General features: G+C 54.6%; 1 protein-coding gene across 1 annotated transcript; it reads left to right on the top strand.

Moving 5' to 3' along the window:
• Positions 1-1,817: 1,817 nt before the first annotated feature.
• On the top strand, positions 1,818-4,233 carry LOC114485160 (A disintegrin and metalloproteinase with thrombospondin motifs 14-like; the record flags this gene model as incomplete). Its single annotated transcript, XM_028486007.1, has 2 exons — positions 1,818-2,084; positions 3,791-4,233. Coding segments are annotated over exons 1-2 (525 nt in total), but the record flags the coding sequence as incomplete, so codon positions are not given.
• Positions 4,234-15,500: the final 11,267 nt, after the last annotated feature.

Raw genomic sequence — 15,500 nt, 5'->3', positions numbered from 1 at the left:
GGCCTCCCTCTGCTGCGGCCTTTCCCGTTGCGGAGGACAGGCTCCGGACGCGCAGGCTCAGCGGCCATGGCTCACGGGCCCAGCCGCGCCGCGGCATGTGGGATCCTCCCAGACCGGGGCGCGAACTCGGTTCCCCTGCATCGGCAGGCGGACGCGCAACCGCTGCGCCACCAGGGAAGCCCTCCACAGGACTTTAAAGTTTACGTCTGTGCTCCTGTGATCCTCACCATTTCCCCTTTGACAGATGAGGTACTGCAGCCCAAAGAGGGAAATGACTTGCCCTTGGTCACTTGGTCTGTACTGGCAGTCTAGCCTACAACATTCTCCTGACCCCTACCCTTGTCTCTCTCTCCTGCTCAGCACTAGATTCTGGGTCCTGATGCCAGCTCTGCTGCAAATGAGCTGTGTGACCTGGGACATGCCACCTCAGCTCTCTGAACCTCCTTCATAAATGTACTGGCCCTCCAAAACCCTGTTGTCATTTCATTCATTCCACAAGTGCTGCTTTTCAGGAGGCCCTGAGTCAGGTCCTGGAGCCGTGAGGATGAAGATTCCAGCTCTCTGCCCACAAAGTGGGACCATATTCAGAGCCCAGGGAGGGTGTGGACTGGGAAACCTCACGTAGAGAGAAGAGGGCAGGAACCCAAGTTCTCTTTCAGGGGACCCAGAGATTCCCAAGAGAAGTCTGGTCAGAGAATTTGCATCCACAAGTTGGCCTCCCTTTAAGAAAGCCCTACAACAAAATGTCTGAACTCGAAAGAAAGATTTATACGCTTTACAGAAAGGTTCTTTACTCTGCAGTTCTTAAAAACAAAACAAACCAAAAAAACAAAAAACAAAAAAACTCCCTTCTCCAATTCCCACCTCTGGATTTTCAGTGCATTCGAAAATTGTTAGGAACACATTCATAGAGTAAAGCAGGAAAGGGAAGCAGGAAAGGAAAGCAGGAGTTGGGCTGTTTGCCTGACTACTGAACGGGTCTCAGCAGCATTGCAAAACCAGCAGCCACTCTTATCTCTTAGACTCAGTTTTCCCCACCTTAGGCTGTGTGGTGGGTACATTGGTGCCAGGTGTGGAAGCAGAGAATGGTTATCATTTATTGAACCTTACTATGTGCTATAATTAACACCCATTTCACAGACGAGGAAACTGAGGCTCAGAGCTAGGATTTCAATCAGGTCTGGCTGACTGTAGAGCCAGGGCTCTCGGCTCACCTTGCTCAGCCCTGCTCTTGACTAGGACACAGATCAGTCACTGCACTTGGGGGCCCAGGGAGCTGTAGTATGCAAAATGGGTAGATCCAAGGGGCGGAAGATTACTGGGGGCATCAAGACCATTAGGAGAGAAAGGAGACACTCTCTTGGGGCGGGGGGTGGGGGTGGGGGTGGTGCTCACCATCTCCCCATCCAAAGGCAGTGGGACATCCCATCGGCCCAGGAGCTCTGGAAACTGGGCCCTGCAGTCAAGTAAAGCGGGGTGGGGCGGAGGAGCCTAGGAAAGTAAGGGCCATCACTCCCGGGGAGCCCATGAGCCTGAGGGGACACTCGCCCAGGGCGCCCGAAGCCCCAGCTCGGGCTCCGCGTGGCACTTCCGATCCGCGCCCTGCGCCCCGCCCACGGGCGCTCTGCGCCCCCAGCTCCGACCCGCGCCCGGCCCCGCCCCGCCAGTGTGCCCACCCCCGGCCCGCCCCGCGGTCCACTTGCCCGGCTCCTGCAGCGTACCGGAGCTTCAAGGCGCTGGCGGACTGACCCACCAGCAGTTGGCACTGGGGGCGCTGGCGCGTCGGCCGCTCCTCTCTCCCGCCGGCAACCTCGGGCTCCCGGAGCCAGCGGTCCAGACGGCGGCGCCGCGCGGGGGGCCGGGATCGGGCGGCTGGAGGCTGCGAGGCGGGAGGCAGCGGAGGAAGCGGAGGACGTCCAGAGCCCCGAGCGCACCCCAGCCTCGCTCGCAGCCCGGAGCTCGGGGCTCAGCGCCCTCCCGGCCCGCGTCCCCGCGCGGCCACATGGCTTCTCTCCGCGCGCGGCTTTCCTGCCTGCTGCTCTTGCACTGTGCGCTCTGCGCCAACGCGGGCAGCAGGACCCCAGGTGCGTGCGGGTAGGGCGCGCAGGGGCGCACGGGGTCCGGGGTGCACGCGGGCCAGGGTGGCCCGAGGGTGCCCCAGGAGCCCGGCAGCTTTCGAGCGGGTGGGAGGCTGTGCGCACGCTGGGTCTGAGCTCTCTTTTCTTACCCCAGTGCCACCGACGCTGTCCGGGGATTTCTCTCCCTTTCTGGCACAAGACTAGGGAGAGACCCCAGGAGAGCACTTGAGGATAGGAGCCTTTTCTTAGGGGCTGTGTATCTGTCTCTTGGTCTCTGTGTTTCTCTCTCACTCTCTGTCTCACGCTCCTGTGTGTCTTTCTCTCAGTGTCTTCTCTGTCTCCAGCTTGTATGCATGTGTGCACATATGTGTGTACGTATGTGCAAGTGTCTGACTGTCAACACACACAGAATCAGGCTGGCAGGTGGTTGCCCCACACCCCAGTGAACACCGGGCACTCACATTCCTGCACAGAAACACACATACATCCCTCTCCCCCAGCATTCTCACACTCTGTGCTGTGCAGACAGCCTCTCACACGCAGATCAGACACACTCCACCGTCACTTTGCAGTGTGAGGTGCCCTCCTGGTGGCTCTGAGCTTGGGGAGGGGGCTCTGGTCATTTCCAGGCAGGGTGCCTGCTTGTCTTTGAGCTCTGTTCACGTACCAAACAGGATCCCCCTAGCTGAAGTCTTGGGGGTGTTCTGCTGCAAAGGGTAAAACCAGAGGAAAGTTCGTCATCTCCCTCCCCGCCCTCCAATAACTGCCTTGGGCAGGAGGGATTTTCAGGGCACATCGTTTTCTAGGTTTTATCAGTGCTGTGAAGGGGGTTGGGGACACAAGAGATAGAGCTGTGTGGAAATGAAAATTCCTCCCTAACTCCTATCCATGAATCACTAGGCCTAGAAGCCAGGGAGCTGTCATTCCTGCCCTGCCTGGCTGGGCTTAGCGAGAGCTGTGTGAGGACGGGCTGCTGGCATGCAGCCTGGAGCATGGGGCCATGACCTCACACTTAATTCAGTCCGAGTGGGCAGGTCACCCCTGCGTCTCCTTTTATTTTTGAAGATCTATATATACCCAGCTTGGGGCTGGGCCATGTAGAAATCTCGGCAGCCACTGTGCTGCTTAAAAAAGTTTTCTTTCTAAACTTGGAAAAATGTAGAACCTGTATCCCCTCCCTTCCCTCTCCAGCTCCTCTTTTCTCCTTGACACGTGCCCAGGAGGCCCTGAGTTTCTAGGTGTGTTTGTTTTGCCAGCTGTGTTCCGGGAGCTTGGTGACAGGGGCCCTACCCCGGGGTGGGCTGGTGACTTCAGGGCACTGGGGAGTTTGGGCACGTCCAGCCATCCCTCTTTGCCCTGGGGGCTTTCGGGGAATTTCCTCTGTAGTGCCCAAGGTTGGAAGGTTTGTTGCTGGAGTGACAGGACTCTGTCTGGCATCATTTGTTTTCCTCCGCCAGCTGTAACAAGGGCCTGGGGGCTATGGGGAGCAACCTGTGTCTAGCAGTTTACGAACTTGAACACCAATCATCCAAGTGCAGAGATCCATGGGCTCTGGAAGCACTGGATGAGAAATAGATGAACTTGGGCTAAGGGCTTCCTCCCAGGTGACGGTCAAGGTTGCAGAGCCCTTCCTGCCCCCATGGGATTTCCAGCTTCCCCCGCTTAGCTCTGCTCAGACGGCACCGAAGTAACTCTTTCTTTATTTCCAACAGAGTTGCTCTTCTCAAGAAAGCTCAGTGACTATGGTGTGACAGTGCCCTGCAGCACAGATTCTCAGGGACGCTTCCTCTCCCACGTGGTATCTGGGCCACCAGCAGCCTCCTCAGGGAGTACAGAGGTGGACAGACCACCCGCACCACTGTCACACTCCGGTCACCTGCGGGTGGCTCGAAGCCCACTGCGCCCCAAAGGAGTGACCTTGCAGCCTGGCAGGGGGGGGCGCTCCTCCCTCTACTTCAACGTCACCGTTTCTGGGGAGGAACTGCACTTACACCTGCGGCCCAACCGGCGGCTGGTGGTGCCCGGAGCCTCGGTGGAGTGGCAGGAGGATTTTCGGGAGCTGTTCCGTCAGCCCTTGCAGAGGGAGTGTGTCTACACTGGCGGTGTCACGGGCATGCCAGGGGCAGCTGTCGCCATCAGCAACTGCGACGGATTGGTAAGGCACAAGTCTTTCATCAAGCAGCACCCCCCCCGTCCTCCCCCTTTCCTCCCCGTTCCCCTCACCGAGCCAGACCGACATGGTTTTCTCCTTGGCTCCCGTGTGTTTGGGATTCCTGTGGGCACAGCCTGCAGTCTGGGCCAAGTCAGGGGCTGCGCCGCTTTCCAGAGAGAGCCCCGCGTGCCCCTTGGGCCACCAGGTTCATACTGTGCCAGCTGTAAAGTGGCCGAGATAGGACGGTACCTTATCCTGGTCATCCCCTCGCCATCTACTGACACACCGGGACCACAGCTCACCCGTCGGGGTCTGAGTGCCGCAGACACACGCACGCAGGCGTGAGGAGGGCAGGCTCTGCTGGGGTTGAGTCCTGGCCGTGCCGCTCACTGGCCGTGTCACTTTGGATAAGTTCCTTGCCCTCTGTGGTCCTTTCCCTTACCCATGAAGTGGGATTTATTCATTCTGTACATATTTACTGTGTGCGCCCCACGTGCCAGTCGGGCGCTGGGGATACGGCAGTGCCTGAGACAGACACAGTCCCCTGCCCTCCTGGAGCTGATGTGCTGGTGATGAAAATATGACCTACCTCACGAGGCAGCACGGCCAGTGGTTGGCCCCTGCTTGGCACATGGTCAGGGCTGTCGGTATCAGCTGCTGTTATTATTTTTACTGCTGTGTCCTTCCTCGTGCCCCACCGTCTCTGGTCCCGAAGCCAGCCTGCTCTTCCGTGGCTCCCTGATCTGAGTTCCCTTTCTCAGGACCTGCTCCCTCCCCCCAGGCACAGGGAACCCCCTGCTAGGTCGTTCCATGTTGCAAACCAGAAAGCCACAGGTGGCTTCTCTCCTTCTTGTGCTCAACTCAGGCTGGATCCCACTCCCCCTGCTGCCCCGTCTGCTGTGTATCAGGCCCTCGTGAGCCTGCGTGGCAGCTCCAGGGCCTTGATGGGCACTGTTTTCATGGTCTCTGCTTTGCCAGGCACGAGCTGATATGTCCAGGAAAGGACCTGCTTGCCCCTCTGCCTTTGAGCTTTAAGAGAGGGATGGGTCAGATTGGGGGATGGTAAGGGGAGGGGTCTTTCCTTACTGGCAGGGCTGGGAACACTTCTTACCATCTTCCCATCCTTACGAGGTGCCTTCCTGCTGAATGTCATGGCTGCCTTTGTCTAGACCAGGGTTTCTCAGTCTTTTTTTTCGTTGTCATCCCCCTGAGGAGCCTTTTAGACATTTTTTCCCTAATTGCTCCCCAATGAAACCTTAATACCGCAGCTATACTGAATATCTGTTTTTAAACTCTATGTCTATCTGTGCTTTATATATGAAAAGAGTAAAATTTTTGCCTCCCAGAGAACAAACTTTTGCCCCATAGGAGGCACTAGAGCCCCCATTGAGAGGCTTAGTCTAGGCAGTGGTCGGTTTTCAGCGTTGAGGGTGCACCAGAATCACCTGGAATGCGAGGGTTCTGTGGAGCGGACTTTGAGGAACCCAGATTGTAAGGATAGCTGGAGAAGGCTGAGACCTTGTCCTGGTGCCAGGGTGAGCCTTGGCCGCCATCCCGCCCTGGCTCAGCAGTCCTGGGACTCTCCTCAGCCTGTGGCTAGCGCTGTGCTGTGGCCAAGTTTTGGTTGTAAATCCAAAGTGACATGAGGAATCACCTAGAGATCCAGTGTCTGTGCAGATGGAGAGATAGAAAGCGCCAGTACACATCAGTGGCTTGGGCTGAATGACATGGTGACCTGATGTCATCAGCCAAATGGGCTGTAAGCTGTTCAGTGACAGAGCTGTTCTCCCGTTTCCTTGACTACCTCCATAAATGTCCACGGGGACCTAAACAAAGGCATGAGTGGATGATCATCACCATTAATATGTAACTGCCCACACCCTTTGCACCCTGGAAACCTTCTTATCATTGAACCAGCTCAGCAGACATTGACAGGTGGTCACTGGATGCTCAGCTGATGTTGCTGAATTTGGTGGCCTCTGAGTAAATGTTCTCATTGGCTATGCGACCTGGGCAAGTCACTTCCCCTCTCTGGGCTTTACTCTTCTCATTTGCCCAAAGAGGGGCTGCACTCACTCCTCCCTGGCAGACAGAAATCGATTCTACGTGACATTTGCAGAAGCTGGGCGAGGTCTCGGAGGTTCCATGGATGAGCTTCTGGAAGCCTGTTCTGCGGTGGAACTGAGGCTCCAGGAGTGGCTTGCCTGGTCCCTGCGTTTGGTGAGAGGCAGAACTGGACCTCCTGGGCTAGGCCCCTGCTTGTGCCCTGGTCTCCAGAATCCAGTCCCTAAGGCCAGTTCTCAGGGGTCTCCCTGACCTGGTCCCTGACACGGACCACAGCCCAGCACAGAGGCTCCCCGTCCAGGGCAGGGATTTCCTCACCTCCAGCCCACTCCAGAAAACTGCCCTGTGTCCCCGTGAGAGCAAGGGCTGTTCACTGTCACCCAGCTGAGCCACCTTTGGATTCAAAGGCCACAGTGCAGCCCTTCTGATGATAAGATTTAACTCTGCATCTTTATGTGGACTCTGGGTTTTAACCCCATCTTCTTCCACGTCTCAAATGCTGAAGTCACTCAGTCCAAAAAAATACGTACTGAGCACTGGCCATGGGCAAGGTCCACAGGGAGATGTAAGAAAGTGAAGGTGACACGAATAATAACAGCAACAGTCACGAGCCATAGCCATAGCCCAGGCACAGCACACATACTGTCATGTGCATTCATTAACTTCATCCATCGTGTAAGTGGGGAGACTGAGTCATGGGGAGAGGTGTGAAGATAATATCAATACCCATAGCTTCTATTGGCACAGGACTTTATAGTTTATAAAGCCTTTCAGTTGTATGAGGTGCGTACACAGATATTGTTGTAACCCTGCTTTGCCGAGAGTCAGGTCTCTGTCCTCAAGGAACTTGGGTGCTAAGCAGGGGGTACCCCACAAATAGTTTCAACAGTAACTTTTTGGTTTTCCGTAGCACAGCAGGGATGGCTGCTCGGCAAATGGGAGTGATTATTATCTTTGTCTTAGAGAAGATAATATTTGAACTGGGTCTTGAAGGATGAATAGAAGTTTGTTGGGGCCAGAGGGTGGGTAGGGCGTTCTGGGCAGAGGAAAGAGCTTGCCAGTGAGGGAGCACCATGCTGGATGGGGCCGGGGAGGTGATCCTAGAAGACACTGGGCAGGTGGGCCTTGGTCTGACCTTGAAGGGAGGGCAGGATAGGAGAGGGGGCCCAGGGCAGGGAAGCAGCAGCCTGTTATCTGAGAAGAGTCTGGGCTGGGAGTTGGGAGCCATGACTGTGTGACCCTGGGCAAGCTGCCCTGCTTCTCTGGGCCTCCCTTGCCTCCTGGGTGTATCATGGAGCCTGTAATGGATGAGCTCAGAGCACCTTCTAGCTCTGGCATTGGTACTTTGCGACACAGGGCAGGCCTTGCTGGAGGAGCTTGAAGCTAGGCCACTGTAAACCTGTGGTTGACTGCCCCTTCCTGGCGGGTCCTGGGTCTGCTCCTGCCAGGCCTGGGCGGGGCTGCAGGTGCAGAGAGGAAAGACACCCATCCTGAGCTTGGCCCTCATGGCTTAGCAGACCTTCCAGTTGGAAGACGGTCTGAACAAACCCTCCTCTGTGTGGACAGACTTGCAGCCTTTTGGACTTTAGCTGCTCTGGTAAGTGCTGTGTCTAAACTGATGACTCGATCCTCCTTTCCAGCTGGAACCTGCGGCGGGAGCAGTGGCCATTATCTCTTCCACTTCTCCTGCCATCCCGCAGAGTCAGTCACCACGGGCACCGAGACAGACACTGGGCGGGTTCTGTGTACGGCGGTTAATTCATGCCTGACACTGAGGAATGGGCACTTTATCTCACTTCCCACCTGCTCTGCTGGAAGGCCTGGTGTGTCATAGTCAGGGAGGGGGTCGGGCAGGGGGAACCAAGAATGAGGAAGCCAGGACCCCTGCCCTAGATGAGTCTGGAGGATAATGGGAAACCAGACATAAAAGCAGACAGATTACAATCCTGTATGAGGCAGCAGCAGGAGCACCCGTTTGTTTTGGTTAGGGGATCAGGGAATGCTCCTGGAGGAGGTGGCATTGGCTCAAAATTGTTCAGACATTATAAACATGAAAGAAAGTGCCAGGCCCTTGGCCAGCAGAGAGAACTACTGACCCAGAACAGGCTTGTGGGTGTTTGGGGGAAGGAAATAGGCGATGTGGGGAGGCCCAGTCGTACCTGCAGAGTGTTTCCTCTGGGGTTGGGGGCAGCTGTCAGACACTGGGGTCCCAGATTGGGAATGCGCCCAGGCAGCAGTGGCAGCCTGCTGGTCTACTCTGCAGAGCCTCCCTTGGGGATCCCGGCCAATCAACGTGGCAGTTCCCCCGATGCTCCTGTGACCCGAAACCTCAGGGCCTGTGGGCAGGGAGGGCCTGGGTCATCTCAGGTCCCCTGGCTGGGGCCAGGTGCAGAACAGACTCTCTGCTAGCAGTTGTGGTTCTGAAGTCCTGAGAGGCACATGGAGGCCTGGGTGGGGGGCCACTACTTTGTGGGTCCTGGAGGGGTTGTGGGGTGCAGGAATGAGATCAGCAGAGTGGGACCCCTGCATACCATCAGGAGCCCAGGCTGCCAGCCTCCTGAAGGCCACTTGCCCCGCTTCTACCTCTGTCTCCTGGGCTCCTGGGCCTCGCTGCCCCTGCACTGGGGTCATGGGGGCTGGGAGGTATCACGTCCCCCCCTCTTTGCCCTCAGTGCCTCTGTGAGTCACAGTCCTGGCGTGGAAGCAGCCGCACGTGTAAGATTTGTCACCATCTGGTTCTGTTTTCCACCCTCTGCAGAACGTGCATTTTTAACGGGTTACAGAGTAGACCCCTGGCAGGCGGTATGGGGAGAGGGCAGGGGAGGCTGTGTCCCAGCTCTGCTTCCTCTCCTCTGCCCAGTGGTGTGCAAGTCCCAGCAGCTCTCTGAGCCTCAGTCCTTTGTCTTTAAAATGGATTTAAGATGCCAGGCGGAGGGCGTGTGTGTTGGGACTGACAGTTTAAATGGCCCGGGGTTTCTCTGTGGGGTGATGAAACGTCCTAAAGTTGATTGCGGTGGTGGTTGCACAGCTTTATGCAGAGACGAAAAGCCATTACATTCTGCACTTTTATTCTTTTTAATTTAAAAAAGAAATTTTTTTATTGGAGTAGAGTTGATTTACAATGTTGTGTTTCAGGTGTACAGCAAAGTGAATCAGTTATACATATACATATACAAACATTCTGCACTTTAAATGGGTGAATTGTACGGTATATGAATTATGTTTCAGTAAAGCTGTTACCAGTAGGGCCTGGCTCATAGAAAGCCCCGTGACAGGCATTTTTGGTCATAATTAGGAAATAGTCTAGGGTGGCAGAAATTGTGGAGTCTCTCTACTCTAGTACAGACTAGCTGTGTGACCTTGAATAAGTTTCTAAATCTCTCTGTGCTTGAGATTCCTCATCTGTAAGGAGGAGAGGAGAACAATCGTCTATAGGGCTATTCAGAGGATTAAATAAGAAAATGTAAAAAAGTGAAGGGTCTGGTATATGGTGGGGCCTTAAAAAATGGGGATCATTAATAGTAATATTTATTACTTTTTTATAGTAATTACTACAGTAATTACAGTTATCATTAATGGTGAGAAATACTGAAAGTATTGTTGGAGTCCCTTGTACTGCAACAGTATGTAGATTATCAGTGCTCTCTGATGTGAGCCCGAGGCCATCTCTGGCTCCCGGGTTGGCCAGGCCCTGCCTCCCCTCTGCTGTGGCAGCTTTCTCTGCAGAATGGGCCAAATGGTGCTTGTTCAGTGCATGGGAGTGTATTACGACTGGTCTGTAATAACCCCACATGCCTTCCAGGGCAGGAGGGTACTGAGAGGTGCCAAGTGGAGCATTCTGTTAACAATCTGTAGGCACCTTCCCCCAGCCAGGCCCTTGACCAGCTCCTGGGGCTGCAGGGTTGAAACTCACCCCTCTCTCCCTGTGCTCCAGAACCCATGGTTTAAAGAAGGCCGATATGCACAGTAGACAGCATGAAACAAGACTGATCGCACTAAACGTCAGTGTTGTGTAGGAATGCAGGGAAACGTAATGCACTTGGTAGGTGGCCTGGAGGTGAGTACTGAGAAGGAGAGGTGCTCAGGGAAGGCTTCCCAGCAGAGGGGACATTTGGGCTGGGTATAAAAGCATCAATAGGAGCTTTTAAATCCAAGAGGTAGGAATTTTAGGCATTCACAGGGAAGGAAATCCTACGTCTTTGCAGGATTCAGGAAATGGCAAATCATCTCAGCTGCTCTCCACTGGAAAGCGGGGCGATGAAAATGTAGTTGGGAGAAGCTCTACCTCACTGTGGACTTAGATTTGCCCCTGTGGCCATAGGGAGCCATGGGAGGTTTGTAAGCAGGAGTCACTTTAGTATTTGGGGAAGATGCAAATCTTTCCAGCTGCATGCTGGCACAGTCCTATTGTAGCAGATTTGCCTGGGGCTCATCGGTGTCTTTGTGCCAATATCTGTCCTTTCCCTGGGGTTGCTCCATGATGTCTAGGGAGTGAGTGGGCTTTCCTGGCAGCTTCTTGGCAAGCACCCAGCTCTGCCTTTCTGTCTGTGCCTGCCCTGGGATGTGGAGTGTGAGGCCTGGAGTTTCAGAGGTGCCCTCACCCAACTGCCCGGCAGGCCTGTCCCCATACATCGTGGCCTGCGGGCTGCCTGCCCTTACACATCTGTGCCGACAACCCTGGGAGGGGCGGGGGATGTCTGGCCCCGCATTGTGCAGAGCTCGTCACCTTGCTCCACCCGCCTCTCCAGCCTTGATGGTGGATCCTGCCCTGCAGACCCTCACCTCTCCTCCTCTCTGTGGCTGTCTATCTGCTCCTAGGTGTGTTTGCACCTCACTTTGTAGCCCATGCCTTTGTTCTTGCTGTTCACATCTCCCACGGTGCCTTCCCTTCCCTCTGCTTGAGGCATCCCCCATCTTGGCCACCCAGTTCCCAAAAGTCAGGAACTGTCTTAACTTTTTGCATTTCTGTGCATGCCTAGTACAGGGCTGGGTTCGCGGTATACAGGAGGTCGGGACTTCAGCTGCCTCTAGGAGCAGGGATTCGCGCAAGGGAAGAGGGCCAGGTACTAGGGGAGAGGTGGGACAGCGGCAAATTCCTGTTTAAAGGGAGTGCCAATCTGGTATCACATTTGAGAATTTTAAGAGAGAAATCAGAAATACGGATTTTTAAGCAAAGTGTTCTATTTTTAAAACAGTGTGTGGGCCCAATGCAGCAGGGCTCTTAGCTGGAGGCCTCAGCTTGCCAGTGAGCAGTGCAGGGGATGAGAGCATGACCCCTGCAACCAGACTGCCTGGGTTGAAATGCCACCCTTGGCTTTTTCATGCTGTTTGGCCTTGGGCAATTACTAAGCCTCTCTGTGCTTCAGTTTCCTCATCTGCAAAGTGGGGATAATATTAGTCACTTCATAAGAGTTGTCAGGTGTGCAAAGGGCTTTATTAGCACAGTACCCGATATGCTTCAACTGTTGCTATTAAATGGTGTGGATTTATTGGTTGAGTCCACTGGGTCTGAGGGGATGGGAGCGGGAAAGAAGAGGAGAGGAAGTCAAGAGCACCCCAGTTTTCTGCTTTACAACCCCAGAGGGGTCTCTAGGCCTTTAGCTGGGCAGGCAAAGCCCATTCCTCCCAACCTTCTCCAGGCCTGTTCATTTTTTTCTCAGGTTGCAACTTGCTTCTCACCCCCGTCTGCATTCTTCCCCTGGAACATTCCCATTGGGCTCTCAAAGGGCATTGTCTGAGCATAGTCACCTGTGTGTCTCTATGACCCCGGCACCTGCCACAGGGCAGGCCCTCAGTGGATGTTGGGTGAGCTGACGGACCGGGAGAGGGAACGTGGAGGGCGCCCTTTCAGCGGCTCACGTTTGCATCTTCTCACCTCTGTCAGATGGGGAGGGACAGCGGGCCTGTCCTCCTCTCTGTGGCTGTCTATCTGCTCCTAGGCCAGTGATGGATGACACATGGCACTCGCAGTGCCACTTGGCCTCCTGCACGCCCGGCAAGCCCCGCAGGTCAGCTGTGCACGCTGCCCCCGAGTGCGTGTCCCAGTGTCTGCTCCAGGCACCCATGCCCCCGTGGACCTGAGCCAGTGGGTGAGGCGAGACTGTTTGCTTTCCTGCCCTCAGTGTGCCCTTTACTGGCGAGTTTCTGTCTCCAGAGCTCGCGTCCTCTGCGAGGGTGCAACCTGCTTCATCACGTTTGCTATTCAGGTAACCCAGTTCCCTGAGAAGCCCTCAGTCCTTTGTAGAATTTATGTTTCTATAACGAAAACAAGAAATTGTCTTTTTGGAGAAAAAGGGAGCTTCTGACCTGCCACACCAGGGTGACTGTGGGTCTTCAGGTAGAAAGTGGCCTGCAGCCCTTCTTACACTTCATAGAGTATGCCCCCCGTGGTCACTTCCTGCTTGTGGGGCTGTGGTCTGGGGGCTGCAGGCATGGGCAGCAGTCAGCATGGGGTGCCTTGACCCCAACCAAATCCGAGGAGGCAGGAGCACAGGTTTTCCTGGGGAGATAGGCAGTGTGGGGAAACTGAGTGACTATCAGTTATCCACAGCTGTGAAACAGACCAGCCTAAAACTGCTGAACTGAAAACAACAGCATATTCTTTCCGCAATTCTGTTGGTTGGCTGGGTGATTCCTCTGCCGGTTGCTCCCTGGACAGTTGGCGAGGCTGGAAGGTCCAGGCTGACCTCATTCACGCATCGGGCATTGGTGCTGGCTGTTGGCTAGGCAGCCTCAGTTCTCCTGTCTGTGGCCTCACATCCTCCAGCAGGTAAGACCAGCTTCTTTCACGGCAGTCTCAGGGTAGCATTCCAAGAGGGTAAAAGTGGAAGCTGCAAGATCTCGTAAGGAAGATCTTCTAGTCTTGGAAGTTGCATAATGTTGCTTCTGTGCATTCTATTGGTCAAAGTGAGCCACAAGGCCAGGCTAGATTTTCCAAGAGTGGAGGAATGGACCCTACCTCATTTCAAAGAGGCATGGGAGCAGAGACAGGAAGCATTGTTCCAGCCATCTTTGCAATCGTTCTCCCATACTGACCCTAGGCAAGTGGCTCGACCTCTCTGAGCCTCAGTTTCTGTATCTGTAAAGTGGGTGTTCCTACCTTGTAGTTTTGTTAATTAGAAATCAGGCACTTAAAAGTGCTGCCACAGTGTCCAGAACAATAAATGGTAGCATTTGCTGTTATTATTGTTGATCTCTTGGAATAAATATAGAAACTGAGGCAGGTTCCACGGTGGATTTGTTTCCAGACCCCTGGATGCCCATTCTAGTACTCTTGCTTCCCAGAAGGCCCCATCCCATCAGGGCCTCTGTCTGAGTGGCCCCGGGTCTGGATCCTGGGTGGTTTTCCAGTCTTCGAGGCGGTCTGATCTTGCAGTTTCACTTCCCTAGTTTCCCCACGGCTGTGCCTTGCTGTCTGCTCTGGGTTAATAACTTATTTATGATATGGAATAGAAGCCAGACATCACCTCACTGCCGCTCCTTCCGAGAAGAGCCGGCCTCCCATTCCAGGGAGGGCTGGTCTAGGGGCTGGTTTTATTTTACTTCCCTGGCATCTTCGGGCTTCTGGAGGGAGGGTGGCCTCTGGGCTGCTCCGTGGGCTGGTGAGTGGGGGGGCGGCTGTGCTTGCCTTCCACCTGCCTTCCAGCTTCACTGCGGTCCAGGCCCAGGGCTGGGCTTTTGGTGAGGACCTGGGGAATTTCCGCATTCCCCGGACCCCGCAGTGGAAAGTTCCCAAATCATCCGCCAGGCCTGGCCTTCTGTTTTCAGCATGTGGGCCTTTTCCTGCCTTTAAAGCCTTAGAAACAACAAGAACAACAATAAGAAGAACAACAGCAGCAGTAATATTTGTAGGCTGCCTCATCCCTGGCAGCTCCAGGGAGCTCCGTATCAGCACAAATAACCCTCCTGTTATGAACACCTCCGGCAGTGAATCTCAGCTCAGCGTCACTGCCAAAGTTCATCCTAACTCAGCTATGACTGGAAGAGGCTTTGGGGGCCTCTCGGTCCCCTTCTCACTTTCCAGACAAAGAAGCTGAGGCTCAGGGAAGGGAAAAGACTCACCCAGGGTCACGCAGTGGGCGACTGTCAGGGCCAGTGGGGTCCAGGTCCTTGACTTCCAGTCCAGTGCTCCCCCCACAATCCCGCACAGCTTCTCCTGAGTTAGTAGACGGGAATCGTTCTTCGAGGTCATAAACCCTGTAACGGCCAGGGCCTCGGCGGCCATGGCAAGGACTTCAGAGCACAAACACTGAAGGGACTGGTCCATCAGTTGCCTCGTGGGGGGCGTCCTGGGAGTCCTTGGGCCTGGGTGCTGAGTGGAGGTGTTTACGAGGCTCCCCCTGCAAGGGTGGACAGCTCAACTTCTGCGTGTCGTTGTCCTCCTGAAGACTGGGAAACCTGTTAAGAGAAAACAAATGCCAACCTCCCAGCGAGCAGGATCTGAAGTTCAAACGAAACCTGGTGCTTCTCAGCTCCAAGTCACCATTGCCGCTGTTTTATCCATTTTCGGAATTTTGCAGGGCAGTGGGTTGCCGTTATGCACACATCACTTGACATGATGGATGTCATGTCATGTCATGACATGATGGAACATTAAAACCCTGCACTCTCCTTTTCTTCTGCTTTCCATAACATGGCTGAGGGGGCAGTAGATCAGGCCCTTTTAGAGAAACCTCTGAATGTGGGAGTGTTTGTTAGGACCTGGTCGGTCTGAATGCAAACCCTGTTCCCAACGGGTTGCTTGAAGCCCTTTGTCAGTTTTTGCTTTTAAGTCAGCCAAATATTTATACCTTTGATCTGTCCAGAAAACATTTGTACCCCCAGGCCACCCCGCCCCACAGCAGAAGTTAATTTCCGCCCCTTGAGGTTGGCAGGAGCCCACACTCTGAATTAGCTCCTCCAGCCCAAAGAGGCCTTGTTGAGTGCTTGATATTTTGTCACCTCATAATTCACAGTCCCGAGGCTGTCCCCTAAGCTGCAGCCGTGTTTTGTGGGAGAGGACTCTCATTAAGGATGGTATGCGCAAGGGGGTTCATTTTGGAGACTTGAACCTGAGGATGTTGGCTGAAGGTGCCTTGTTCCGAAGTTGGTCCTGTGTTGTGGATCGGTACTTGTCCTCTTGTGGAGAAGCTCGCATCTGGAAGAGGGACAGACAGACATATGTGGGCGGGATAGAGCACCCGCCAGAACCACTGGGGGCGTGGAGG

The sequence above is a fragment of the Physeter macrocephalus genome, unplaced genomic scaffold (genome assembly GCF_002837175.3).
Source record: "Physeter macrocephalus isolate SW-GA unplaced genomic scaffold, ASM283717v5 random_520, whole genome shotgun sequence".
Lineage (NCBI taxonomy): Eukaryota > Metazoa > Chordata > Mammalia > Artiodactyla > Physeteridae > Physeter > Physeter macrocephalus.
This window is presented reverse-complemented; position numbering and strand designations above follow the sequence as displayed.